This window comes from Rhea pennata, chromosome 24 (genome assembly GCF_028389875.1).
Source record: "Rhea pennata isolate bPtePen1 chromosome 24, bPtePen1.pri, whole genome shotgun sequence".
Lineage (NCBI taxonomy): Eukaryota > Metazoa > Chordata > Aves > Rheiformes > Rheidae > Rhea > Rhea pennata.
Window position 1 is genome coordinate 3835873 of NC_084686.1, and position 27955 is coordinate 3863827.

The 27955-nt window shown below is 44.5% G+C and overlaps 1 protein-coding gene across 1 annotated transcript in view; it reads left to right on the top strand.

Annotated features, from left to right (window-relative positions):
• The window catches only part of GRIK4 (glutamate ionotropic receptor kainate type subunit 4), a 208349-nt gene extending 192852 nt beyond the window's left edge, over window positions 1-15497 (top strand). Inside the window, exons 14-20 of the mRNA XM_062594730.1 lie at window positions 4187-4296; window positions 6417-6590; window positions 6853-7018; window positions 9459-9684; window positions 11125-11253; window positions 14492-14610; window positions 15132-15497. Of these exons, the coding sequence (XP_062450714.1) occupies window positions 4187-4296; window positions 6417-6590; window positions 6853-7018; window positions 9459-9684; window positions 11125-11253; window positions 14492-14610; window positions 15132-15497 (1290 nt within the window). The remainder of the gene's footprint in view (window positions 1-4186; window positions 4297-6416; window positions 6591-6852; window positions 7019-9458; window positions 9685-11124; window positions 11254-14491; window positions 14611-15131) is intronic.
• The last annotated feature ends 12458 nt before the right edge of the window (window positions 15498-27955 follow it).

The following is a 27955-nucleotide window of genomic DNA, read 5'->3' on the forward strand; positions in this document are numbered from 1 at the left end:
CCTGTTTGCCACAGAGCTACAAGCTAGCACTCGTCAACATTTCTGTTTTTCCTGGCTGAGTTTTCTTTCTTTTCTTCTGACTTAATGAGAAAGAAGAGGGTTCTTATGCCTACCTTTTTAGGGACATTTATTAGAAATGACATATGTATAGCTGACTGTTTCTATGAGAGGAAACAGACGAGCTGTGGAGTCCCTTCAGGCTGTTTTTTCGTACGTGTGTGTGTGATTCTGCAGGCCGGGCAGGGAAGCCTCTTACAGGCCTGTCATCTGTGAGCCTACCATCTAGCTCAACTCCTCCTCCTTTTCTCCTGATGTTCCTGTGTATTCAGGATATTCTGTCACTGGTGTCTGCTCCCTCCAGAAAACTGTTTTCTCTGATTGAAAATACAGACTTCCAGGAACCACTGAAGAGGGTAAATGAATCTCTCTTGCTTCTATCTAAGGCTTTGCAGGAGGCCTTCATCAATTATTGGACATTTTGCACATTGCTATTCCAGGAAAAATAGTTCTTCAAATTAACAAAACCGTATTGGGACCTGCTAAAAATATCTGACAGACACCAGATATTCTCACTTCCATCTTCAAAACAGACAGATAAGAGAGTTTGCACTCTCCATGGGAACAGAGTATCTTTATTCTTATTCACTACTGTGAATGAAAAGAATATGTAGCAGCAGCCTGAAAATGACTGTAGCTGAAAAGAACCAGAACAACTACTACTTTAAAGTCACAGGAGAGAGTCATTGCCAAGCCTGAAATTTAAAGCTTCCAATTCAATTTCCGTAAGGAGTATAATTTATTGACAAACTGCTCCAGAAACATAGAGAAGACATCAAGGCCCTAATTATGGAAAGGAACTTTGTTGCAAGAACATCTCACAAGGGAGCATCAGCTGATACCCGGCAATGCTTGAGAATTTCTTCTTGTTGACTTGCTCTGGGATGCCAGAGCACTTTGAGGCCACTTTGAGGAATCTTCTTGAGAAGCTCCAGCTCACTTGGCCAAGGGCAGAAGGTGCCCTTCACACCTTGCAGAAGCCCCTTTGCACATGTCATTCTTGAGCGTGGAAATGCTTGCAAAGAAGGGGTAATTGAGCCAGTCTCACTCTAGATGAAGAAAGGAACCAGGGGGCTGTGGGACATCCAGGAAAACCATACAGTTAGTAAAAAGAAGAGCTTTTACAATGTCTTCCTCTAGGCTTCCAATAGATACCAAGACACCCCTAATCCTTTGGAGGGGATCAGAGAAGACTGCAGATTGACTGCACATGGGGGCCTGGACAATCTTAAGACGTGATCTCACCCCTCTGAAGTAGTGAGAGGAGCTCCAGCAAGGTGAGCAAAGGATTTTATGGGAATATGAATCCCTCCAGGACTCTGGGTATGTAGTTTTGAACAGTATCTTTGGCTCTGAAGGCCCTTGGTTCAGGCGCAGATGTTGGCTGTAGTAATCATTTGTCTATCCTTGGGTTTCTGGGAAGAATATAAGGAAAAGCAGAACATGGCAGCAATTAACCGAAAAAAAGATAAAAGAACAAAAGAAGAATGTAATCTCTTCCACGGTTTATTGCTATCCGATTCACTTGCATGCTTACACCACACACAATATAACAACTCCTTATGAGGAAGAAACCTGGTCTTGAAGAAATAGATCCTGTATTATACCCAGGAGAATCCGAACCTTTTCTTGGGATGTAGTTTTAAATTAGCTCAAAAATGGATGCAAAGGGGTCTGAACCACTGGTTTTTAACTCATCTTGTTAAAAAGCTTAATAAGCCAGATTCTTTATTTCTCTCTCTCTCAAAAAAGGAAAAATATAAAAAAAAAAAAAAAAAAGAGAAAAACATAGATCCCAAACTCGAACACTTCTTGTCCTTGAAGATATGAGGTAAGTTGTTATGGTTTGGTTCTTGGCTTCATAGAGGGCAGAGGTTGCTTTAGAAAGTTTCCGAAATATTGTGGTCCCAGCTAGTGACTAGCGTTCAGAATATCAGAGTAGGTATTTTTATTGGAGGGAGTTTTTTGTGCAAGAGCTACCGCCTTTTTTAGCAACATCTTAGTCTTCATAAGAAATACTAAAACCTTGTGAAAAACAATTTTTTGCATAAATTTAGGAATATTTCAATATTAAAACAGTAGTTTTATGGGAACAGAATTTAAAATGACCCCTCTTGAGCCTGGGGCAGTAAAAAAAATAAAAAATAAAATAAAAGTTCTAGCTGTATTTCCTGAGGATTTTTGTGAATTAAATCATTCTGTGCCTTTGGATTAAGCACAGTTCTTAAAAAGCAGAACCCTGGTCTGTGGTGATATTGGATTTGCTACAGCAATTGAGGTTAGATGTTACATCTTACTAGCTATTTTCAATTTACATGGTGTCACAGATGGGTAAAATAAGACAATCAACTAAGAAAAAATGCGACCTCCGTTTGTCAAAGAGCCCTGGCAGTGGCTTTGGTGTAAACTGAACAACAGCAGTTGTCTTGCTGGAAGTTCTCAGTAATCACTGCTCGAGTGAGCTGAACCGCACAAAGAGCGATATGTGTTTTGAGCCAGCAATGTGCTGATAAGAAATATAGAGAGCGCCCAGGTAAGATGTAATAAAAGGGTCCCTATACCGAAACTTGGAGAGGATCAGAGGGGAGAGTGGAGGCTGTTTCCCCTCTGACTTTACTGTAAAAGTTCTGGCTCCTGGGTAGCCTCATGGATACAGATGCTTGGGGAAATAGCAGAGCTGGAGGTTTTGTGATACAAGGATTGACTTTTCGTGATTCAAGGTATAGGCTCCTGCGAGCGATGGGCGCACATCCCCGCAGGGTTAACGCAGCCCCTTAGCCCTATGTTGGGAGTTGCATACTTTTACTGGGAGACTTTCAGGAGAGACTTCAGGAAAAGCAGCTGCTTGAGCTGGATAAACGCTGCATGAACACCTGCAGCATTTGGGGTGGGGGAGAAATGCCAGAGGATCACAGTGCTTAAACAAAGCACTTCCTGCTCCACGTGGGTATTAAAAACTGCACAGAGAGCAAAAGAACAATTCTTTACCCTCAGGGCTTTTGTTGTATTTTTGCCTCTCCTTCTGCCCCCCAGTGTCATTCAGTCTGCTGTGAGATACGCTCATGGCTGCTTGTCACACTCTGGAGGTGACTGTCCCAGAGGAGTAGCATGTGTACACCTGGTGGCAGCAGGAAAAATGTTTTCAGCCATTTGGGAGGGTTTCAGCTTTTGAAAAATCTCTCCTAGAAATTCATCCTCCCTTCGTGCAAGTTCTGTAAATTTTGATTTCAGTGGCAGCATGTTCTATTAAAACTTTAAGTTATCCTGGGAGAAAATCAACCACCTTTTCTAGCAGAGAGGGTCTTATTTTTCAAGCAAAAGTGGTTTTGCTGAGTAAAAGCAGGAAATTCTGACGCATCTCGAAGATAAAAATACCATGTTCCCTGATATAAAAGTAATAATTTTATTGGGTTATGTAAAGAAATAACATTTTCAAGGCTGAAGAAAAAAAAATGGAAATACTGCAAACATTTCTTTTTTTTCTTTCTGCATGGAAATATTTTCTCCCACTCTGCTTCTTGCAAAGGATCCCACCCACCTCCGTGCTCAGGCATGTTCTCTCCCAGGGGAGCATTTCAGTGTGTAAAGACCACTTGGATGAACCACAGCTACAGATCTGGGCATCTGGTTTTGAGGTCCTGCAGGCTGAGAGGTGCGAGGTGAAGTGAAGCTCTGAGGTCATACTGTCCAAGAGGTGACACTAGCCAGTACTGCTTCTCAGAAGGATGGGAACCCTTGGGCTCCTAGCTGTGTGCATCTGAAAAACATTATTCCACTATAGGCGGCAGAGCCCTAGCACTGCCTCGTTTTTTCTGACAACTCACCTGTTTCTGTTTGCCTGGAGGAACAAAGTTGATTGAAGTGGGAAGAGGAAGTGTCTGAGGAGACGTGTCCTAGCTAGTGAGATGCCGCAGAACTCGGTGATTTGTGCTGCTGTGTTCTGTCTCGCTCATGTCCTCTGCAAGACTTTTGCAAATCCTCTTTTGCTTTATTTCCCATCAATTGCTCCCAACTGTTGTCAGCATCAGGGCAGGTGTTTTTCATTGTGCCATTTTTCAGAAGGGCGAATTTAATTTAAAGAAATAGATACAGGTCAAACTGTTTGTTTGTTTGTTTGTTTCCCTTTCAGGGCCGCAAACCTGGCTACTTCTCTTTCCTGGATCCCTTTTCCCCTGGCGTCTGGCTCTTCATGTTGCTTGCCTACCTGGCTGTCAGCTGTGTCCTCTTCTTGGTTGCTCGGTAATGTGACTTGTGTTGCTGTTCCTTTCCTCGCGGTGCCATCTAGCGTCATGCTCTCAGCCCCATGCGGGGAAGCGTGGTGAGACCCCCAGGCCACCAATTTGGAAGGCACAGTACAAGGGGCAGAGCTGTCCCAGCCCTGCTGCCCTCTGGCCCCGGGGGGCTGTGGCTTTACCACGTGGTGCAGGCAGGAGCAGGTTGGCAAGATTTGCAAGAGCATTTGGCTGCATCTCTGGCCACCGCTGCCACAAGTGGCCGGGAAGACTCAGAAAGGCGAGAGGAGGTGCGAGAGTAGGGTTGGTATCATGCAAACTCACTTTTGGTGCAAAAATCTGATGGCTAAACTCAAGTGCTCCTCTTGAATAGAAACAACAGGGCCAGCAGATACAAACAAATGAATACAGAGATTTTAAAGCAAATGCCAGTACTTGTGTTGGTTTGTCTAGCCCTTTAAAATCCAGAGTATACAGAAAATGGCAGTTCATTAATAGCTCTCAAGAGCCTCTTAGTTTATGTGCAAAGTCTTCCCTGACAGCGCTTAGTTCAGTTTCCATATGACTAATTTAAACCAGTCTTAAATTCTTTCATTGAGGGCTTGTCTGCAGCATGTCTCCCGTCGAGGCCTGGTGTCTTGGCTACGTGGCTGTTTTCCCTGACCTCGTAACTAACTGCTCACGGCCGGTGGCAGAGATGGGCCTTCTTGGATGTACTTTAACTGTTTATTGACTGTGCGCTAAGGACATGCCTAAGGCTTAAACACTGTTTCAGGTCATGGTTAATACTTGATTCTTATTATAAAAATGGAAGTGTGCTGTCGGTTGGTCCCTTAGCGTGGCTGAAGTTGTCATGCTGACAGGATTTTTTTTAAACCTGTTACAGTCTCAAATATAGTCCTAAGAAAATACTTAATAATGCAGTCAGGCACTCTCTCTGGACTGAGATTTGGTGCCTCTCCAGCCCCCCTCTGCATATTTTAAACATTATCCCCTAGAAAGGGGCCTTTACGTGGTTTCCTGTTGGAGATGGGGTTTCCGACGCTGCTGTCTGTGCTGTTGAGCAGTTAGGAGCTTTTGAGCCTGTCAGTTATGACAGACTTTCTCAGAACTGTGTTTTACTGCCAGTCCTTCACCCTGTTGCAGAGAGTCTTCAAGACATAACTTCCACCTTTCCAGCTTCGCCGTGAGGTTAGAGATGAAGAAGTGAAAATAAACACCATATTTTGGTTAAATGCTGTGTGAGATGGCAGAGTCTTCACCCGTATTGGCAGTATCTCCAGAGCAACCCTCCCAGGCACAGCTTTGTTAACCAGTAGCAACTGAATGAAATATGGCATAGGAATTAGACTTTCTTAATAACTGTAGAACTGAGGGCTGGAAACAGCCGAAATAAAAGGGTGGTGCACAGTCAGAAGCTCTTCATTTTTGTGACTAAAACCACGTTATTTGCTGATTTCTCTACCCACAGAATAAACAAGAGAGCTAGGCTACAGTCACCTTAGTGGCATGTTATCAGTCACTTCAGATTCCCACGTCTGCCCCATCCCCTTGAGCACTGAAAGCATTTGATGCTTGTGAAAACTGATGCTTGGCTTTAAACTAGACCTGGGACTAGACCTGGGACCTAGACCTTGCTGGAACAAATAGGCCTTGGAACAGCCATTTGTAGCAATACAGTTATTTTTGTTGATGGTGTTCTGTAGTCAGGTCTGACATGTCTCAGGTTTGAGTTTGCCATTGGTGTTCATCCTCTGGCAGGGAACACAACGGAAGATGTTTGATTTCGCATCAAGTTTGTGCACCTATTGCATCACTGTGGTTCTTGTCTGTGGTACAAACCTGCAAACAGGTCGCTAGCTTCTCTACAGCCCATGCCCAGATTTTCAGCAGAGCCTCTCACAACTTTTGTAAATCTTAAAACAAAGCCTCTGGCTTCTGAGCCTTGTAGCACACAACTTGGCTCAGAGCCCTGGGCATCAATTGACAGCAAAGAGTTTCCTCTTCAGAAAATTCTGCCTCCAAGAGAGTTCAGGCTTCACAGTTTTTCTTTTTTTGCTTTCTTTCTTTTTAAAGTGCTGCGTTCCCTAGCAAGTTAACCAAGCTACTCATTTCTTACCATTTTAGATTGACACCGTATGAGTGGTACAGCCCCCACCCCTGCTCACAAGGAAGATGCAATCTTCTCGTGAATCAGTATTCTCTCGGCAACAGCTTGTGGTTTCCAGTTGGGGGATTCATGCAGCAGGGCTCTACCATTGCGCCCCAAGCATTATCCACACGCTGTGTCAGTGGAGTCTGGTAAGAAGATCCAGCCTTCATTTTAAAGCAAAAGCAGAGACACTCTTAGCCTAAACAAAGTAGGGCCACCATTAGCAAAACAGGATCAGAACGGTGAAGCTTTACATTTTCAGTAAACTTCGTATGTGCTGGGCTTCTCTGTGAGCCTTTTCTGGGCAAAAGCAGATGGAGAGGCAGATAGTGGGGATGGAAATGAGATTCAGTCCAAGGGGAAATCCCAGGTCACAGTCTCTCTTGCTTTCTTTGCCTCCACATTCTTTAGGTGGGCATTCACCTTGATCATCATCTCCTCCTACACGGCCAATCTAGCAGCCTTCCTCACTGTGCAGCGGATGGACGTCCCCATTGAATCCGTGGATGACCTGGCTGACCAGACAGCAATTGAGTATGGCACCATTCATGGAGGCTCCAGCATGACCTTCTTTCAAGTAAACCCTGTTTTTTTGCTAACTGGGGAAGAGGGTGCAAAGGGCACTCTTCAGTCATATTTGGATATTGCCCCAGCCGGTCATGCCTCTTTCTGGTGTGTTGCCTTCTGGTTTTTGGCATGGAGGGGTAATATGAAGAGCCCCTTGTCTAGCTGGTAGCACAGGACTGGGCTAGTTCCATAGTGGATGATGACAGGATAATTTAAATTAAACCCAAGAGCATCACAGCTTATATAGTTGATAATATGTCATGAAATTACAATGGACAGCAATGAAGCTGGTAAAAGAGAGGAGATATTACAATTTCTGGTCTGCAATCTGGAAAAGAAATTTTGAAGGAAAGCAAATCAATTTGCTGCATGTTTCTTTTTGTCCTCAATGGGCCAAACCTTTAGTCCTTAAATTGAAAAAGAAGGAGCTGAGATTACTCTGGAACTGAGATAAATGGCATGGAAGAGGCAAGTGAAGACAGTATTTCATAATGTTGCAGCTGGCCTGATCTTTGGATGCTGGAGGAATAGAGTCTGTGCTGGACCATAGAGGAACAGGCCTACCTGCTCAGACTCAGAAGATGACTTGAGGTGTCACTAAGTGCACAGGAAAGTTGTTCATATCTATATAGCACAGCAATGGCATAACACGATTTTCAGCTGCTAAGCATTTGCAGCCAAATTTCTTCTGTGCATTTTTGTGCATTTTTCAAGTGACTTTAAAGTCCAATGTGAAAGTCCCACAGGACAGATAAGCAAAAAGCCATTTGCAAACTACAGGTAGGCTAGCACAGGTAAAAGTGCATGTGCAAAATGTAACTTGTGTGGGGTCAGCAGCATTGAAAGTCATGTACATGCAAATGTATGCATGCTATTTAGCCCAGTTCCATTTCTATCTTCTGCCTTCTGTTTAGAAGGGAAACAATGGACTGAATTATTTTTCTGCAGTGCTCTGAACACATAAACTGCTGAGTCTTATTTATTTATTACATGTTGAAATACTAAGAAAAGATAAAGATTTACTCACTGTTTGTTTCCTCTCAGTCTGAACCGAATTGGAAGACCTGAGAAATCTCCAAGTGAGCCTGAGCTTTTCAGCCTGACTTTACACCCTTCAGGGGTATGGCAAAAAGCTACTTTTAAGCAGGAAGTTACATCTAAAACGAACTGAACAGCGCCCAAGAGAATAAGGTGGTTGTATATGAGGCGCTTGCTTAGTTCTTTTCAGGAAGGCTTTCAAGTTAAAAAGCCTGACTGCAGCTCTTCCTTGCCTGATGTGTGCTAGAGTCACTCGGAGCAGAAAAGAAATTAGCAAAACATGTTCTTGTAGCATATACTGTATTTTGCACTGTATCAGGATCCATTTTCCGTTCATCTAAAGGCGATGAGTGAAATGCAGTGATAGATTAAGGAGGCATAGTTGAAGCTGTCTTCACCTCGACTACTGGCTGCTTGAGACATACGCCCTTTCCTAAAGCACCTTGGTAATTAACCTCTACTGGCAGCAGTTTCCACTGATATGCAGGGTTTAAGAACACAGTGATCCAGGAACAAACACACAACCTGTTCATCTCTCTCTTGCACAAGTGACTGTATTGAGAGGATAGACATGGACAGATGAGGACAGTAAGTAGGTCAGCAGCAGATTCGCTCTGACCTTTCAAAATAGCTCCTGAGTTGCAGGAAATTAGCTCTTAAAGGTGAGATGGCCATCTCGCTGGCCAGGAGACTGGTTAACAGCACACTGCTTACCTGATGTGGTTGCCAGGAGGGGAGCGAAGGTTAGTGCAAGGGATTTCATGTACTGCAAAAATAAACCACCTGCAAAGTCTCAGGATTTGGATCTGCTTGAGCTTTAGTTTATTGCAATCAATGAAAAGACTCCAGTTCGCTTACATGGGTACTTTGTTTTGGTTCATGATGGAGTGAATCAAAATCCAGCAACAACCTCAAAAGAGCTTTGGCTCTACACACAGAACTCGATGCCCTTTTTGGTTTGGTAGTGCCTGGCTCTGACACTGGTTCTTAACCACAAGGTTACTTTGACAAACAACAGGATGCAAGCTCTGTGGGGAGCAATTTAAGAGTAAATCAGTAAATTCTGTGGGTTTTGGTTTTTTTGTTTGTCTGTTTTTTGTATATAATGTTATGGAAACTGTACGTTCTCTAAAATTGAATTTATGCAAAGAGCTTTACTGGAACCTATTGGAATTAGGCATGAGTTTCATGTCAAACTTTGACCACAAAGTCTCAAATCCACAAAGATATTTAGACCTCTGAAGCTCACTGGAATAAATGGAAGTTAGGCATCTAAATCTTTTTGTGGCTTTGACTCCAAATCTTTTTTGACTCCTTTCCACATTGTGGCATTTTTAATAGTGTCTAATTTGGAGATTACGTTACAATGAGATGCTCCTACCTTAGCTCCACATGCCTCCTCTCTTCTGCAGAATTCCCGCTATCAGACATACCAGCGGATGTGGAATTACATGTACTCCAAGCAGCCAAGTGTGTTTGTGAAGAGCACGGAGGAAGGGATTGCACGTGTGCTGAACTCCAATTACGCCTTCCTGCTGGAGTCTACCATGAACGAGTATTATCGTCAGCGCAATTGCAACCTCACGCAGGTCGGGGGCCTTCTGGACACCAAGGGCTACGGGATTGGCATGCCCGTCGGTAGGCAGTGAAGAAAAATTCTAGTCCTTCTCAGCTGTCAGCAGAGGACCGGAGCATTTGAAAGGCTGAACTGGCTCTAAAACCAATGTCACGTTTCACGGCTCTGCCCAGGGTCATTTTTTATGTCGGGAGGAAAATCAAATACATTCCAGTTGTCCAAGGCGCACACTCTGAGCCAGATGTATGAGACCCAGTTCTGGTCCAGAGCCGTGTAATACGCGACTGCAGCTCTTTAAGTAATTCGTATGAAAGACGTTTCAAAATTGCTGTTTATTTTCTGATATATGCTCTTTGCTGACTGTTTCAATTTTGAATCAGTGTTTTTGAGTCACTTTCTGCTTCTTGTTTTATCTTGGAAGTTCTCTAAAAGTAATGCTATTGAAACTCTTGTAGTTTTTAGCACAAGTTTCTTAACAACTGGTGTTTCTTAAAACTCCTAGAATGGAGAATCAGGCAATTTACTGACTATCTCAGCTGGTAATCAGGTTTTAACAAATGCTAGTCTCTTTTCTTTAAAACATGAGAGCTAACAAGAGAACATCATCTCCCAGGGTAGCAAAGAAAAAGGATGTAAAGGTTGTTATTCCAAATGATCAACTGATCTTTCAGCCAGTCTCACAGTTTCAGGAAGCCTGATTCCTGACCTTTAAACACCTGCACTTAGCAATACAAAGTTAAGTCAGATTACATAAGAACAGTCACACAAATAGTCACTATAGTTTCGCTGACATGCATAAGCTTGTAAAGTCACAGTAACCTGATCATGAGTACAAATCCTTATTTTCAAGGCGAAATTTGTTCTGACATTGTCTTGTTAAACAGTGAAATTGTAGCAGATAAAAAGAGTATAAAGCTTCTCCCTGTTACAATAGTGCAGAGTTACCAGGAGAACTGCAGTCTTTCCCACGGTCTGTCTTCTGTATCTCTGATGAGCAGAAGTTATGAAGCCTGGAGTAGTGCGTGGTGTTGAATGTAGAACTGAGCCTCCTCTCCAATGAAGATTTGGACTTGAGTGTAGGTTAGATTCACTGCTGTTGCAGTGCCCCAGTTTGAGGTAATGAGTCTTAGAGCAAGGGTAATGTTAGGTGCCAAATGAGAGGAGATGGACCTAAATGGTCCAGAGGAGGAGTATGATACTGAATGGCTTTTCTGAATCCTGCTTAGCAAGCCAAAGCTCTCGCTTGTAATGAACTTTTAAAAAATGGTCTGAGTCGGTCTTGGTGGCCAGGCAAAATCACCTTCTGCGAATGGCATTAACTTGTTGGCAGTCTTCATGAGGAGACTGTGAGCGTCCATGACTCGCATAGACTAAACTCCCCTCCATACCTTTCTGAGAAGAGTTTTTGTAGTCAGGCACTCTGGCAGAGCACTGTGGTGGGGCTGAGTGGGGAGGAAAGCTGACCAAGGCAGTACCTTATAATGTACCTCTTGGTGTTGCAGGCTCTGTGTTTCGTGACGAGTTTGACCTGGCCATTCTCCAGCTGCAAGAGAACAACCGCCTGGAAATCCTGAAGCGGAAGTGGTGGGAAGGAGGCAAGTGCCCCAAAGAGGAAGACCACAGAGCCAAAGGTATGCCACACTACTCTCCATGCGATTCCTGAATGTAGAATGAATGTAGAATGATGGAGAATCACTAGGAGCAGGATGCTCACAGGCTGCGGCAGGATGGGCTTCCAGCCATACATGAGCATTGCCAGGTTTTCTGCCTGAGAATTACTTTTCTCTCTTCTTCTGACCTGAGTTTACTTCCTTCAGAATTCAAGGAGAAAGCCAAACAGCTCTGCTGTGCCTCATGCTGTGTGTTTTTGCCTGGGGCAAAGATAGCAGAAACAACCAAATGACAAATATTGGAGGCATATGGAGGGTAAATTAGCTTCTAATGAATGTCTGCAGCATTGCATGGGAAAATGGATGGCTAAAGGGATCAGACCAAAATCCTGGGTTCCTTTAACAGGAGATGGATCTCCACCACAGGCCTACTGGTTAATGGCTCCAAATGGAAGCTCCTCCTAAATAGCCAAGTAAGAGACACAAGGACTTTATTAGTAAATCTGTAAAATTGAAGAGCAAATTCTTTTGGGTAATGCTATGCTAATTGCCATAAAAGCTAGTGCATTAGGCTGATGTCCCAGCACTACAACAGTTGCCAGCTTAATGTAGTCGCTGCATTTTTTAGTTTTGGCAGTCATCCTTACCTCAGCAAGCATTTTTCTGGGAGGCCAGAAGGTTCCCCAGTTGAAAGAATAGTCTTTTGACCTTTCTGAGTGCAGAGATAGTGAGCCAAGAAGGGTCTATGATAGCTGTTTTGTTTTCTGACATTAGCCTTTCCCTTGCAGTGGATCCTGATGTGTGTGTAGTCGATGAGCTAGGCTGGGTGAGGCACCATGTGGACTTTCAGCTGGTGCTTCTGGTTAGGGCCAGTGCTGTACTGTGGACAGCCCTGGCTTTTACTCTCCAGGCATAGCACACTGGACCAGCGCGAGGCGTCAGGCCTCGGTGCAATGTGACGATTAAATGAGTTCCTTTTGAAGGGAGAGCAGGCATGTGGGAGTCTTTTCCTCCATGGACTGTGTGAAAAATGATTCTGAAGCTGGATTGAATCTGTAGGCTGTTTGGAGATGGGCTTGGCAGGACCAGATGGTAAGCAGGGCTCCTGGGTTCTGTTTCTAGCACTTCCTGACTTGCTCTGTGGCCTTGGACAAATTTTTCCTCCCTTTCCTGCCCTTCTGTCATGCTTCAGTTTCCCAGTCTAGGGAAGAGGAAGGCTATAATCTGCTGGTCATGTGAGCCACAAGCAGCTAACGAAAGTGCTGTCAGATACCTGTGGAAAAGTGGAATGGGAATGGGACAATGTTTCAGTTGTGTGTTTGCATGTTTGTTTTAATAAATACTCAGTTTTATTTTAGCTGAGAGAAAGCTCAGGTATTTGGAGAAAGACTCATTTGGGCAGGTACCAGAGAGGTGCTGTCTTAGTGGATGCATCTCTCTGCAAAGAGCTGATTTACACAGTCTCCAGATTGCTGCAGGGGCGATGACAAAAGAATGACTGAGAGTGGGGGAGAAACGTGACCTCGTAAGTTTTAAAACAAAACAGGTCAGCGATTTACAAGGATTTTGGTGAGATTTTTATGTCTAAAAGCCATGTAGAGATTAAGTCAATAAATCATTGCTACTTGCACTTTGAATGAATGTAACAGAGGGGAGAGGAAGATTTTTATAGATGTTCTAGTTGACTAATGGCCTCATACAATCACCTCAGTGCAAAGCATGGCATGCTTTTTATTAATCAATTCAATCAGGAGCCCAGTCCACTTGAGACCCAAAAACAACAAGCAAAGGAGAGAAGAGTCATTTCTTGGACTCCTTGTGCTGAGATGCAGACGCTGCTCCCAGACCCCTCCTGGGGCCCAGCACACTTTGACTTTTTTATCGCATCCTGCTGGGTCAGGAGGAGACACAGGCTGCAGTTTTTGGTGGAAAGGAGTCCTGTCCTGAAGCTAGGTGATAACCCTGGTATACAAAAGCTAGAGCCACAGGTTTTTGAGGGGTGCCATTCAGTCTGCCTTGTAAGCTTGCAGAGGAGTTATGCCAGACTGCGTTAGCTGAGGATCTGGCCATTTCCACCCATGGAAGTCTAGCTGAAAAGCATGGGCAAAAGCTGGGCACGGCTTCTAAGAGGCCAGCGGTACAGAGTCAATCTCAAGTGTATCAGCAAAAATTCAAATCGGAGGCCTTAATCCAAAGTGGTACAGCTGCTTAGAAAGAGGGGCAAGAGATTGCTTTTGGGCCAGATTTGACTGCCAGTTCACTGCCACTTTGTGTTGGAGTGGTTTTTTGGAGATCAAAAGAGTAAAAAACTTTCTCAGAGATCTCTGAGAAAGGTGAGCTAAGAGCTGCCCTAACTGAGCTAAGCCATGACTTGCATTTTCCTTACAGCTTTTGCAGGCCTCAGGTATGTGGAATGGTAGCTGCTTAGGACAGGACTGGCATCTGACATGGGTAGGATTTAGTTCCTCCCCTGAATGAAGCTGTGTGCATAAGGCATTTGGCCCAGGGAGGTGGAATGGCTCCTTCTGTGATCAGCAGAGTGCAGTTGTCCCACCGTAAGTGAGATATCTAAGGGAAGTGATGAATTGCTCTGCTAAAGGGGCTATGTTCTGCTCATGGGCCAGAGGGTGCTGGACAGAGAGCATCCAGCTTTCAGCCAGCTACTGGGTGACACAACCCCCTCTGTCACTCTATATATTGTCAAACAGTGTTGGGTCCTGGTCTTGTTTGAGACCTTTTACTGCTATAATACGAGCAGCTGTAATCATTTTTCACCAGCACTTCTTAATGTGATCAAAAGAGCTTTTCTTGGTGCCAGCTTCCTTTAATGCTCTTCCTTGTCGTCGTCTTCTCTGCTTCTTTAACAGCATTCCTCATTTTCCTTTGCAAAGTTCAAAGCAACTAGAGCTGGGTGAATAATTTGCAGGGATTAATGTGCCCAATTGATCTTCCATCTTCTTTTTCCTGTTTTCAGTTTGTCCACAAATTGCTTTGTACTTCCCTCTAATGTACTTGCTGTTTATCTGCAAAATCATCATTTCTGAGAATGCATCTTCGATCGTGCAGTTATTGCAAGTCGTTCAGTTTGCAGCCTGAGCTGTTTGATTTTAATAGGACAGTGTTGCCTGGGTTTTTGGTCCCTGGTAGGATGTGTGCAATGCCAACTAAACAGCAACGACTTGGGTTGCCACACAATGATTATTTGCAATTTATGTTGTGTCTGCATCTCCACAGCACTGTGTCCTCTGCTTTATTTTAGGCCTGGGAATGGAGAATATTGGCGGAATCTTCGTGGTTCTCATCTGTGGCTTAATAGTAGCAATTTTTATGGCAATGCTGGAATTTTTGTGGAGCCTTCGGCACTCTGAGCAGTCAGAGGTAGGACCTGGAAGTGTTCTGGGAGTTTGTTGCTATTCCCGAGGTACCCAGTAGTATGCTATTCTGGAGCAAATAATGCACCTAGGGTGAGATGAGTATTCCTGACAATGAGACCTAAAACGCATGAGAAATCTATGCATCTGCCAGGGTTTAAAATGCACAGGCATCTCAGGTACTTCCAGTATGATCAAGGCTGTATGGAAGTTCCAGGTGTTTATGAAGGGATCAGAGATGTATGCAAAGTCCAGATACTTTTCATGGAGTCTGGAAGATCTGCAGATTTTTGCATACAATAAGTTTGGGTCTCATGTTGATTTGAAGACCAGAACATAGGACCTTAGACAAGAGAGGGAACCTTTTGGACTAAACCAAGTGTGAATGCCCAAGCATTGGTATCTTAAAACAAGTGGCAAGACTCAAGGCAGGGCCTGTAACACTAGCATCAGAATGCAGAGCAGATACAACCCTGTTGGGTTTGCAGTTTACTTAGATGAGCAGTATCTCTTGGGTCTGCCTTCCAGGTGTCGGTGTGTCAAGAGATGGTGACAGAGCTGCGCAACATCATTCTCTGCAAGGACAGTTTCCACCCTCGTCGGAGGCGAGGAGGGATGATACGGACTCGCCCTGTTATCCCTGAGGAATGCCGAGCCCGCAGCACAACCACTCTCAGCAACGGGAAACTGTGCAGTGGGGGAGAGCCAGATGCCTTGGCACAAAGACTTGCACAGGAAGCTGCCCTAGTAGCCCGAGGGTGCACGCACATCCGTGTATGCCCTGAGTGCCGCAGGTTCCAGGGCCTGCGGGCACGACAAGCTCCGGGCTCACCTGCACAGAGCGAAGAGAGCTTGGAGTGGGAGAAGACCACTAATAGCAGTGAACCTGAGTAAAGCTGGGGCAGGGGGAATTGGGGTGGGCCAAGAGGGTCCTGTTCCATTTTACAGAACATGGACTTGTATAATGTCAAACTTGTTTTTAAATTAAAAGCAGTTACCCAGCTTCTCCAGAGCAAGACAAACCTTTGGGCTGATGAACGGGCCTGGCCAGAGCATTGGGTTTGCTATTCATGTCTGAGAGGACGTATATCCTGCTGAGTTCTGGCGCACCAGGAGGAAGCTCCTCTGGCAGGCCTGTCTTAAGCAGTTGTCTCCCTACTACCTTGCAACTCCAAGGTGGGAAGGAGGGATATAGTGGGTCATTCCTGTACCAGATATTGCCCATTCAGGGGCAAGAGTTGTTCCTGGAATTTCTCTATCCCAGGTCAGGAGAAAGGATGCTAGTGCTATCTTTTCCGATTACATAGACTTACGGGGGGAGTTTGCAAAGGGCGGGGGGGGGGGTATTTTTATTTGAGAAGGATAAGGGATGGGACGGGAGGAGTAATTTATTTTGTTTTATTTTGGGTACTTCAGGACCTAGTCTCCCATGCACCAGGTTTCAGGTGCTAAACTCTTCTTCCTTTTTGGCAGGTGGAATGAGGAAGGAAGGAATGGGACATGCTCCCAGTGAGAAACAGCATATAATGAAAGTCTATTTGAGGAGTTATTAAAATACATGTGTGTGTATATACATATACTATATATATATATATGTACACACACACACACACACACACACACGTGTATATATATACACACACATATATATATATTAAGATGCCAAAAACCAACCATCAAACACAGTGAACTCAAAGAGGCCTTGAAACGCCTGGAATTTCAGGGGTTCTGTGTCTTCTGTTTTGCTTTGTTTTGGGGTTATCTTTTGCTTATTTCTTTTCTGGTTTTGGGGGTATGGGTGGGGGAGTCTTTTGTGGAAGGCAAAATGGGAGCAGGAGAGAGCAGCTGGTGCTGTGGGTTTCCATGTACTCTCTAGGCAATGCTGCCCTTTCCCAGCAGTGGAGGGAGGTGGTATTTACTGCTCACTGTCACTTCCAAAAGTTTTAGAAACCCGTGCTCTGCACGTGCCCAAACCAAGCGACCAAGCTCTGCTCCAGGCTCAAGAGTTCCCCATGTCTGTGACCCACGGAGCATCCTCAGCTCTGAGGGTGTCTTACTACTCATGCCTAGCAGCAAAGATGTCACACAGCTTTTGAGAAAACCATCAGTCTAGGATCTTGTGTGAGGAAAATATTTACTTCCCTAGCAACAGCAGCAGCTCACCCTCTGCTTGGTACAGATGTGGGTTTTACATTGATGAGTTTAATTTTCTGATTGAAAAACAAATTCTATGCAATTTCTGATCGTAAAAGGAAAGAGATGAAAATGGAGAGAGCAGGGGAGATGAACAGAAGCCTTGAGTGAAGGTACATCCTGTTCTTGAATTGTTTTCTTTTCTTTTTGTCTTGAATGTACTGAAATAAAAGATGTCCTTGTATAATTATGTTTTTCTTTTTTCCTTTCTTGTCCATACTGACAAAAGTTGCGAGACTGTTCAAGTCCCGTCCGTTCAGGGAGACACCCAGCAGCTCCCCAGCTGAAGGGGAAGTGGCAGTTCTTACTCCATCTCTGCTGCTGCAGAGGAGGTGCTGTAGCTGTTACAGGACTCTGTGCTTGATTGTGTCCTCACCTATGTTGTTGCTGTTATCTGCAGCTGGATGGAAATGAGGAAAAAAGGCAAAAAGAAGTCCAGGATGTAACGGGTGAGGAGGAGGTGGGAGGATGGGACAGGACATGCAATGCAGTCTCTCCAGGAGGGCCCAGTTCTCAGCAAGAGGAGGACAACATCAGCTAAACATCAGACCTCCTCATTGAAACCCAGTTAGCTGTGAGTTGAGGTTTAGGTTTAGCAGATCAAATCAGTGGTGCTACGTGGTGCAGGAACCTATTTCCAACAGATTTGTGTTGGAACACAAAACAACAGTTTGTGAGGACAACGTGCAGTGACCTGTGCAGTGGTGCCACGGTGATAAGCACTAGGAGAAGTTGGGAGCATGAGGCAAGGTGTACAAGGACAGAGATGAGGTAAGAATTTGCCGCAGCCTCTTCTGTTCGTGTAAATCAACATATCCTCCATCCCTTCATAGGAACAGCACTCGGCAAAGATGCCAGCTTCAGCCTTCAAAGGACTCTCATTCCTTGGTGAGATACTCTGACAAGAAAAACAGAGATGTCTGAACGTGCCTGTGTAGTGTTTAAAGGCTGACATGTTTTTATGAGCAGCAGAATATATTCATCAAAAAGAAGCTGCTTTTAAATTTATTTACAGATTAGCAAAAGAGGAGGTTCCATGAATCATTTATCAGACTTGATTTTTTTTTCTTTTTACCTCTTCACTGCGGTGAATAAAGAAGGGACAGACAGAGCCAGACATCTTCCCTTTGCTTCTCCAAAGAGCTCAGTCATCTGCTCAAACAGAGGATGTCAGAAAAAGAATGATGAGAAACCCACCTGGTTTCTCTACATCTTCACTCTTTATGTCTCCTGTTAGCTTTCTCTTCCCATGAAGTATTTTATGTTTGGATCTTAAGGAGGTTTTTTAAATAACCCTCTTTCCCTCCCCCCCCCCATTATCAGATTATTTACACTCAAAGTAGAAACAGACTTCAGAATACTAGCAGATGGATGAAAGCTGCTTTATCTTGGAAGCCTTTTCTAGTCGGCCCTACGTTTTCTTCTCACCAGTGAATACATACAGGTTTTACATGCCCTGGAGGACACCACAGCAGACACTATTATGTATATGCCCAGGTTTTGTATTTGCATGCTCAAGAGGATGGCTTTACACATCACATGTTCTCTCTCCCCAGCTTTTGCTCTCATTTTTGACACTATTGTGCTGCCTCTATCTTTTGCTCGGCCAGTCCCAATGCTAATGAAGTTGAAGATTTGGAGTGTTTCGCTGTCCAAAATGCACTTTCCCAGAATAGCCATCTCTTGATAAAACTTGAGTAATTCTAGTAAGATATCCCTGCAGATTCCACTGGGAGCCAAAGATTAGATCAATTAAAATGTAATACTTTGCTTTATCCCTTTTAACTGTTGTTAAGACTTGCTCTGTCTGTTGCCCCTTCCATTAGGGGAGCCCTGCGGTGGAGCCTGGCAGTATGTGAGCTGGGGGTGTCTCTTACCTATGCTCCCAGGGCTGCTTTGCCCCTGGGGTAGCAGGAGGGGTCTCAGTCTGATTCATCTCTGGATCCAACTCTTCAGCTGCTCAGGCAGGAGTCCTAGCTGAAAGGCCTGGGATCTCTCCTCTTGCGCTAAAATCTGGGTTTGTGTTATTATTCCAGGCTCGGTGATTTAAAAAAAATATATGTATATATATATATTTTTTTCTCCTGAGGTTACATGGGAAAAAGTATTAATAAGGCTTGGACACCTTTTTCGAGGGGTTAGGCTGAGGGCGTTTACTGAACTCAGTGGCACAATTTACATAGCAGAGGTTGTTCTTTGGACCGTGAGCCCACATGACTTTGGGATGAAAGAGGATGAGCTAAAAATGATAAGGGACTGATCCCTTTTGAAGTTAGCACTTCTGAGGCAGAAATCTTTTTGACCATTTGAGATACACAGCAACCTTCCCTGCTTTTCCCTTACCGACTCCTTCCCTCGTACCCAAAGCGTTTCAACAGGTAAGTGACCAGAAAGCAGTTTACGGAGGAAGAGGCCAAGAAAGTCACTACTATGTTTTGTTTCGTTTTGCTTTGTTTTGTTTTGTTTTGCAGAGAACCTGAGTTACAGAAAAGGTCTGGAAGGGGTGTGAATCCCAGCAGTCATACGTAAGCTTGTGGAGATACCTACAGTATTGGTAACTGCAGTTAAGGGCACAGGGTAACTGAGATTAGACATGTGAATGTGGCTAACTGGTTTTGATGATTCTTAGTTGATGACTCTGTTTGAACAGTAAAGCCATCCCTTAGGAAGATGAAGGGACCTGTATGAGACGTCCTTGGTGGAAGCTAGTTGGTTGAGCTGGTTTGTAACCATATGAAATGGCAAAGAAGCAAAGACAGGCTTTGATGTTAGGTTTGGGATGACATTGTCAAAATTGGCTATGAAAAGGCTGACATGGATGGAGAAAGTCAGCCCCATCTGCTTTGGTTTCAGCTAGCCCTGAGATTAATTACCTGTACTATATTCACTCATACATTGGGTGAAGATAATGAAATTTCTCATGATAGATAAACTATGACTTTAATTTGAGGGAAAACTGCACTGCACTGGTATCAGATGAAGAGCCAGCCTTTGCAGGCTAAACACTGTTGGTAAGGCACAATTCCAAAGTAGGGGAAACGATCCTGATGATGTAGTGGCATAAGTGGAGGCAGAATCAGGCCTATCTTCTGCAAAAAGAATTAAAAGCTACAACCAGAAATGGTAAAAAGTAAATTTGGACTCATACATGACACCTTGAAGTCTGTTGAGCTTTGTCCATTCTTGCTGAATATGCTTCTGTCAATCTGAGAAATATCTAACTGTGAGTGAGACAGCACTTCTGAATGAAATGAGGGGCTGCAACTTGAACAGAGCTAGCAAAGCAAAGGATAAGGCCTGCTGAGTAGAGTATAAAGCAGGCACAGTTTCAGAAACCCCATTATAATTTGATGGCCACTAACTGATTGAAAATACAGAGCTGAACTCTTCTGGGTACAAAGTAGTACTTATGAATTCAGTATAAATAGGCTCCTCTGGAACATGATACGGCAATGAGAAAATCAGCCCTGTATCAGTTGGATCAGACAATGGTCAGGTTTATACATCTTTCAAGGAGATTTTTTTGTTGTTGTTGTTTTTCCCCCCTCCAAGAGGGGGAGTATGCTGCGCTCCAATTGAGTTAACAGTTTGATTTACGGAAGGATTGCAGCATTTGGTCCCAGAACGCACTTCAGGCTGCAGACAAGGATCGCCCGCCTCGCCGCTGAGATGCAGCTGTCTCATGGGTAGAGCACAGCAGTCATTCAGCGGCACAAAGGGCCGCACAGCACCAGGTTTTCAAAAGCACTGCTCTAAAGCCAGCTCAGTAAGAAAATGAAGGAAGCTAACATAATTAACAAATGCTCTCTCCTCTCCAGTGTTTGGGTTTGTGGTTATCAGTGTAGCTGGTGGTTCTCAAAGACTGAAATGACTGTAGCTGGCTGTAAAACAGATCAGCAAGACTCTTGACAGATTAGCAAGTACGTATGTTCTGCCTAGGTTTTCTATAGCATACCTATTTTGGAAGTATCTCATGTATAAAGGGGACTACTTGGCCATTTGCTTTAAAAACATTGTTTCCAAGGATGATAAATAATGGTTTATTACAATGGAAAGGTCTAATATTTACTTGTTTCTTGACTTTGTTTTCTAATAGTATTTTCCTAGTTTGATTGATTAGTACAGGCTAATTCTTTCTGTTGTTTTTATTATGTTTGGTATGTCTTCTGTTTCTCATTTATTGAGCTTAGTTTGCAGGAGGAGAGAAAATATCTGTTGGAGTGTAAAGACAGTACATAGGGCCATCACTGGCAGACCAAGGCTTTGCTCACAACCTGTTAGGACTCTGCAGAGTCACAGCTCATCTCCTTTAAGTTAATTGGGACTTATGCTGGGGAGCTGGTCCAAAATAGCTGGTAAAAACCCAAATCCAGGTGTGACATGCAGAACAGAAAGGCCTTACTGCTTTGTTTGGGACAAAATCTTCACTGAGTAAGGGGGAATTTCATTGACTATGGTGAGGAGAAGGCAGTTTAGAGCCACTAGGGGTGAGACCCATCCTTTTTCAGCCCTGTTGTCTTTTTTTTCTTGTTCTGTCACTTCCTTCCAAACACCTTTCTCTTTCCTGTTCATTCCCAAAATATTCCTGCTCGTGTTGCTTAGTCTCTTGAAAAAAAATCTCAGACTGTCTTTTGCCTGAACTCCTAGGAAGTGTTCATGAATTTAGTCCTCTGGATTTTCAGGCTTAGCTCTTGCTAAGCTGAGATTTAAAGTAATTTATTTATGAGCCAAAAGTGAATGCAAATTAGGGGAATGATCTGGGGGATGAAAAGAAAAGACTTCTTATTCCCAGGTGAGCACTGAGATGACTGATCTATCTGTCTAAAACTGATTGTTCTTCTAGAGCCTACAGTAAATACCCTTGCATGTTTGTGGGTATAGCTGCAGAAGATGCTCTTGATTATTGCTTGCTGAACTAAACTGGGACAAACAGGTGAACACACAGCCTCTGGTTTTATTCCTGAGCTGTTTGTCAGCCACAACACCTTTAACCTTCACACAGCCAAAACTGGAGGTCCCAAAGTGGTAGGTAGCCAGAAATCATCATGAGGTTACTAAGTGTCCAGGCTCCCAAGTCCTTGTTCTTGTTCGTGAGGAATGTTTGGTTTTGGGCCATTTCAGATGGCATTGGCGTGCTGCCGGCATCAAATGGATGGATATTTCTTTTTGAAGCTAGATTTCAAACATAAAAGCAGAGTTTTGTAAAGGACTGTCTTTGTGGGAGAAGTCTGCTTATTTTGCAGGCACAACGGTCACTCTGATCTAGCTATTTCATTATAATTTCCCCAGGTGGACACTATTTTGAGAGACAATCATTGTTCTGTAATGAAATCCTCTTTTTTTTTTTTTTTTTTTTTTTTTTTTTAATCTCTTTCTCTTTTACCAAAACGGTTTGTCTACATGGATCTATTAAATAGCAGCAGCAAGGATGGCCGAAGCGGATGGCAAAAATGCCACCAGGCCCTAGCAGGTACAAGAGGCGATGCTCTCAGAGAGGATGTTACAGTCTAGCTAGTCTTTGTCTTGCTCATAGTTATTTCTGTCTGTGGTTTCCATTGTGTCCTGGCAGTAAAACCAGCAGCAGAGCTCTTGCTCTACTGGCTTGCTGATCTCTGCGGGACTTTGGGCTAATCCAATGTCCCTTTTGTGCCTGGGTTTTCTTAGCAGTGTGATGGGGATAAAGACCTGTAAAGCAGAGGAAGGACAGGACAGAGTTTGAGGTACCAGGTTGCAATGTAGGAGACCAGGGACAGTCACTTGATTGCTGTGGCAACAACTCTCTATGGGCCTTTGGGACTGTCACATTATCGATCAGGGCCTCAACTCTGCATCATAAAATGGGGATTATATTAGTACTTCAGAACCTTCCACGGTTTAGTAAATACCCTGAAGACTATGAGGTATTCAGATACTATGGTAGTGATAGAATAGAGAGAAGTGAAGGAAATTTGTTGGATCAATGTGTAGGACTGGAGGGGCACAGCAAGATTTAATCCATCCATGTTTGCAAAGGACTTTGAGAGCTTCAGATGAAAGCTGGTGGAGATTTGCCAAGTGTTTGCTAACATTAATGGTTAATTATTAAGAAAGCTGGCAGCCTACGTACTCAGCCAGCATCTTTCGCCAAGTGAGATCCAGACCTGTTATGGAGTTGTTATACATACACGACATAGAGACAGCTTCTCACTCTGCTTCTGTCCTATTCTTCCAGCCAAAGTCCCATTCCAAGATCAGAGAGCAGCAGAGCTTTTCTATCTCATCATGACAACTAGCAATGAATCCAGAGCATTTGGCAAAGGAAGACTTTAGCCATTTTCATGTCTAGACTTGTTTCTGTCTGCTGGTTCCATTTTTGTCTGACTGAGCAGAATAGAAATAGGGATCTGAAATGAGATATATCCCAATGGTGAAGAAGCAGGGTGGTTTCCCTTTGGGAAAAGGGTTACTTGTTCAAGGAGTGTTCTCATCACAAGGGAGGTTTGGGAGTATGAGTAGCACCAGGTTACCAGTAGGGTCCAACTGACAGCCCAGGGAAGAAAGACAGTAACAATTTGGGCAGCATGCTCTGTTGCAGGGCACACACAGATTCAAATTCAATTGGAGAGGGTCACTGGGCATAAGCGGTGCCCCTGTTGGCTTTTTTTCTGCTCAGGCTGGGTCAACAAGCACCTGGCCACGCCAGGCACTTCCTAACACGTCAGGTGTCACGCTTAGGGATGAGAGGGGAGGAAGGGTATCTGGCACAGCAGCTCCCATGTGTTTGGGGAATCTCCTGAGCGCAGCAGGTCATCTGAATAAGCGCGAGCCTGACCAGCTGCACCCGGCACCGCGTGACCGAGTTTGGGAGAGAAGCCCTGCTGTGACGGAAAGGGTGACACAGCAGCCAGCTGAGTGAGTCTAGCGCAGAGCATGCGAGATGTGACTTGCCAAATATAATTTGATAGTCAGCACCATTTTAGAGAGTTACCTGAAAAGCTGCCTTTATCTAATAGTGGTCACCGAGAAAATGAAATCAGATGAACTAAAGGCTCGAGGATTGTTTGGTCCTGTGAACATGGCTAACAAATGCCAAACTGTGAAAAGCCAAGAGATCTTTGGGCTGTATCTGTACTGATTGATTTTTTATTTCAGTGTTTTAAGTTGCAGTAGGAATTTTTGAAGTGAAAATTGCCTAAGTCCTATCTTTTGCCTACTGAATTATTAAGTCTAGCGATGCTTGCTCTAAAAGGCAACTTAAAGGTGCATTAGCCTCAAATAATCGACAAAAACCCACGAAATGGTCTGAGAAGCACTTAGGTGGAACCAAAGATCTTAGTGAATTGTTACCTTAAATTAATGGTGCAGTAAGAAGCTGCTTTGAGTTGATCAGCTGGTAGGTAGTATTAAATGAAGTTGTATTTGAAAGTTATTAGCAAAATATCTATGAGCGTATGCTGCTATGATTTATTTGCTAGCATGGTGTCTCACAGGGCCCAAGCCTGCAATGTGCTCTGAGTCTACAAGACCTCCCTGACCTCAGTGGGAGCAGAGAGCACTCACTATCTCTTGATCTGGGGTCTTTAACATGTGAGATCTCAGGTTAGGCCAGCGTGGCTAACAGGATTCACACCTTTAACGCCCTTCTTAATCCCCAGATGAAATGAGAGTTTTTTTCTCAACACTTATTAAAGTTCCATTTTTATTTCTCATTATTAAATCATGAAATTGGTCAAAAATGTTTAAATTAAGTGAAAGGAAGAGAGATTTGTGAGAAAATTGAAGTCTCTTTGAGGAATTGAAGAATAATCTCCAAGGATGAAGAAAGTTGCAGTTGCCAAACCAATAAGCAAAAGGATCAAAAAGCTACCAAAAAAAAAAAAAAAGTTAAAAATTGCATATGTTTGAAATCCTCTCCCCCACCCCAAAATCCTCTGGTAATTGAAATACAGGGAAAATTATTCTGACAACCAGCAGAGTTCACTGCAAATACCTTCCACTGCTGCTTCTGTTAACTCATTGTGTGACCTTGAGAAATGCTGTTCTTTGTGGATATTAATTTACCCACAATTAATTTACCATTAATTTAAGGTAACATTAAACATTGACCCTGCTTTCCTGAAGACAGTGAGATCTGTACAACATTAATAGTATGGGCTGGGAATTAACTGGATTTAGGTGTTTCACTCAGTTTAGAATGAGGTCCATTTTTTTTTTTTTTTTTTTTTTTTATTTTGGTTAACATTATGAGTTAACTGTTGGAATGGTTTTTCACAGACTGTGGTCTATTCTCCAGCTCAGGTAATTTTTCAGGAGTACATGCTCTCCTGCTCCAAATCAAATGGGAGTGAAATTAAGGGAGTCTGTGGCTTGTATTCTGGACATTAACACTGGCTCCCTTCTGGACTTGGTATTTATGAACTCATGAACCCGCTCAGATCCTGGCAAGTTGTTGTGTCCCACTCATTCCCCCCTTCATAGTGATCGACATTTATTTGTGGTAGAATCATGAGTTATCAGAATAGGATCTTGACTGGAATTTTTTCAGATACTGAGGATGTTTTTGTCAATGAGCTTGATCCAGTCTGGCTCTAAAAGTACCAAAATAACAAAATTGGACCTAAATTGCTCTTTTGCCGAACATGAATATGTCTCTGGGGGAGAATATCCTCATAACAGAAACTCGTTCTGCTTGCATGACATAGCTCCAGTGCCGATGAGTAACATTGTAGGTATCCCCTGCAGTATCCCGTCAACATCCTCACAAGCCAGGCTAAGAGGAAGCTTCTCTAGAGGTGACTCTGGTTCCCATGGCCTGTTTAATCCTATGGGAGGCAGCTGTGAGAAAGAGGGGAGCCCGCCAGAGAGGGGTCACCCATGTCTGCCAAGGGTTGTAAACGTTTTGGCAAGCGGATACTTGACTTCTAAAGAGAACTAGATTGAGACCCGTCAAACTTATTTCACTTGAACAATGAGACGGCCGACAGATGATAAGCACATTCAATCACTGCTAGCTTGGGCTGAATTCAAACTGGCACCTACAGGTGAAAGACTATATTGTGTAAACAATTTCCTGATTTGCACGGTCCCCATTAAGATGGCCTTTAATTTAGGCCAGGGGATACACTGGCCATTTTCTCACACTTGCAGTACTGACCCAGATGCAGACATCTTATATCAACTTGATCTGTAACTATAGAAAGCAGCAACCAAAGTGAGTTTCAAATCAAAATGTAGCTTGCTCGTGCCAGTTACAGTTGAAATACGCTCTTTTTCCCTTCCAGCAACTAAATAGCATAGGTAAGTAGTGCAAAAACATGAGGCTTGTAAGTGAAAGAGTGTGGCGTTTGAATGCAATGGAGTTCTTTATCTCGGTGAAACAGATACGAGAAGAAGGGCGTAAAGGAAAACCAAAGAGAGACAAAGCTCTCCCTGGAATGTATAAAAAGAACCGAATAAGCCATTCAGAGCATGTGAGTAGATGCTTTTTAATGGAACATTAGCAAGGCAATATTCATCTGTGCTGGCCTGCACAGAAACAAAATAAAACCGGTGTTGTGTCAACAGTATATTAAGAAAGCAGGCAAAACTATTTTCTCTGTGTTAAAGGGAAATCAGGCCTATGAAAGTCCTGCATATATTTCAGCAGCGACACCTTGGGCTGTAAAACTGCACAGCTCTGCTGTTAAGCAGTCCTGGGATTGACAGTGTTACATATAGCAAATTATATGATACTGCATATAATTCAGCCTCGTGCTACCTGGAAAACCCTGACCCCCTGTACATAGCAATAAAGGTAGGATTTGTCCCAAGAAGCACAGCAGTAATGTGAATCTTTTGTAATCTGTAATCAAGCGAGGCTAGGGAGTAAGTCTTTCACTACCAGCATCTTGCAGATGCAAATCCAATGCTTATCTGAAAAGCTGCCATGTGCGAACAAAGTCTCAGGGACAAGAAGTGGGGAATGGCAGACAAAACAGCTGAATTTTAGGAGTAGTAATAGGGTCTATTACTTAATGCAGCTCTTAACATTGCAGTTGGTGCTTAGCTAACACGCTGATGGCTCTGGCTGCCAGTTAGCCGCAAGGGCCAGCCTGAGCCAGGGTGGAGGTCTCCTCGGGAGGTCATTCTGGTCAAAATGGCTTTTACCCGAGCGCCCCCACAACGTCGCCTCCTTGGCTTGCTGCAGGTCTCCCAAGCACACACCTGCGGGTGCAAGCAGAGGCAACCCGCGCAAAATCAGGCCAGAAACGGACGGCGGTGAGGGAGCTAAGCCGGTCCCTCGCCCCCCAGGCTGCTGCTGAAGGCCCTGTGGGTTTGCTCCGCCTGCGCCCCCGCGGCATCCTCAACGCCGCCCTCCTACTCGGCCGTGCCGGCGGGACGCCCGCAACTCGGGGCTTGCGAGTAACCGTGTAAAGCTGTACCGGTGACGTTACCGCGGGTGGGCTATTCGCCCGGGCCTAAAGCAGCTCTCCCAAAACTTTTCCTGCCTGCAGCAGGGATGAGGTGCCCCGTCTCGGACGGTGTCTGATTCCTATCGTGTAATCCTAGTGCGGATAGGGGTGGAAAAGCAGGGAGATGGGTTGCTAGGCAGATGCGGCTGCGGCCGCCTTGCTCCCCGCCTGATTGACCGTGTTTCCTCGTGAGGTCATGACCAGGCACTGCGGAAACGATGGTGCCCTGCTTTAAATAGCGGAGAAACGGGCAAACTTGTAAAGAGCAGCTGGGCGCCTCTCTATTTTTGTTGTCTTTATTTATTTCTTTTTCTGGAGTTAAGTGGATGTAGCTAGGACATAAGCGAGCAGACGGCGGCTGTGAGGTGGACCCGGGCAGGGGTCGCTCGGGAAGCCAACGTCCCGATTTACGTTTTTTTCCACCGATTTTTGCACAGTCTCTGCTTGCGTTACTTTTCTTGCCGCCGCCCGGTCCGTGGGTGGGATGGCGCCAGCCTGGGGCGCCCAGGGCAGCACTGGTGCTACCTGGGCCCCGTCACCCCGCGGCGTGACGTCACCCCGCGGCGTGAGGTGACATCGGAGGACGAAGCGGGAGGTGTGGGGGGCGGGAGGCCCGGCCGCGCTAGGCCGCGAAGCCCGCCCGTCTCCATGGCAACCGCGGCGGCCCCCCCCCCCCGTACCGCCTCTCACGTGACCGGGCGGCGGGCGGTCACGTGATGTTTGGTTGCC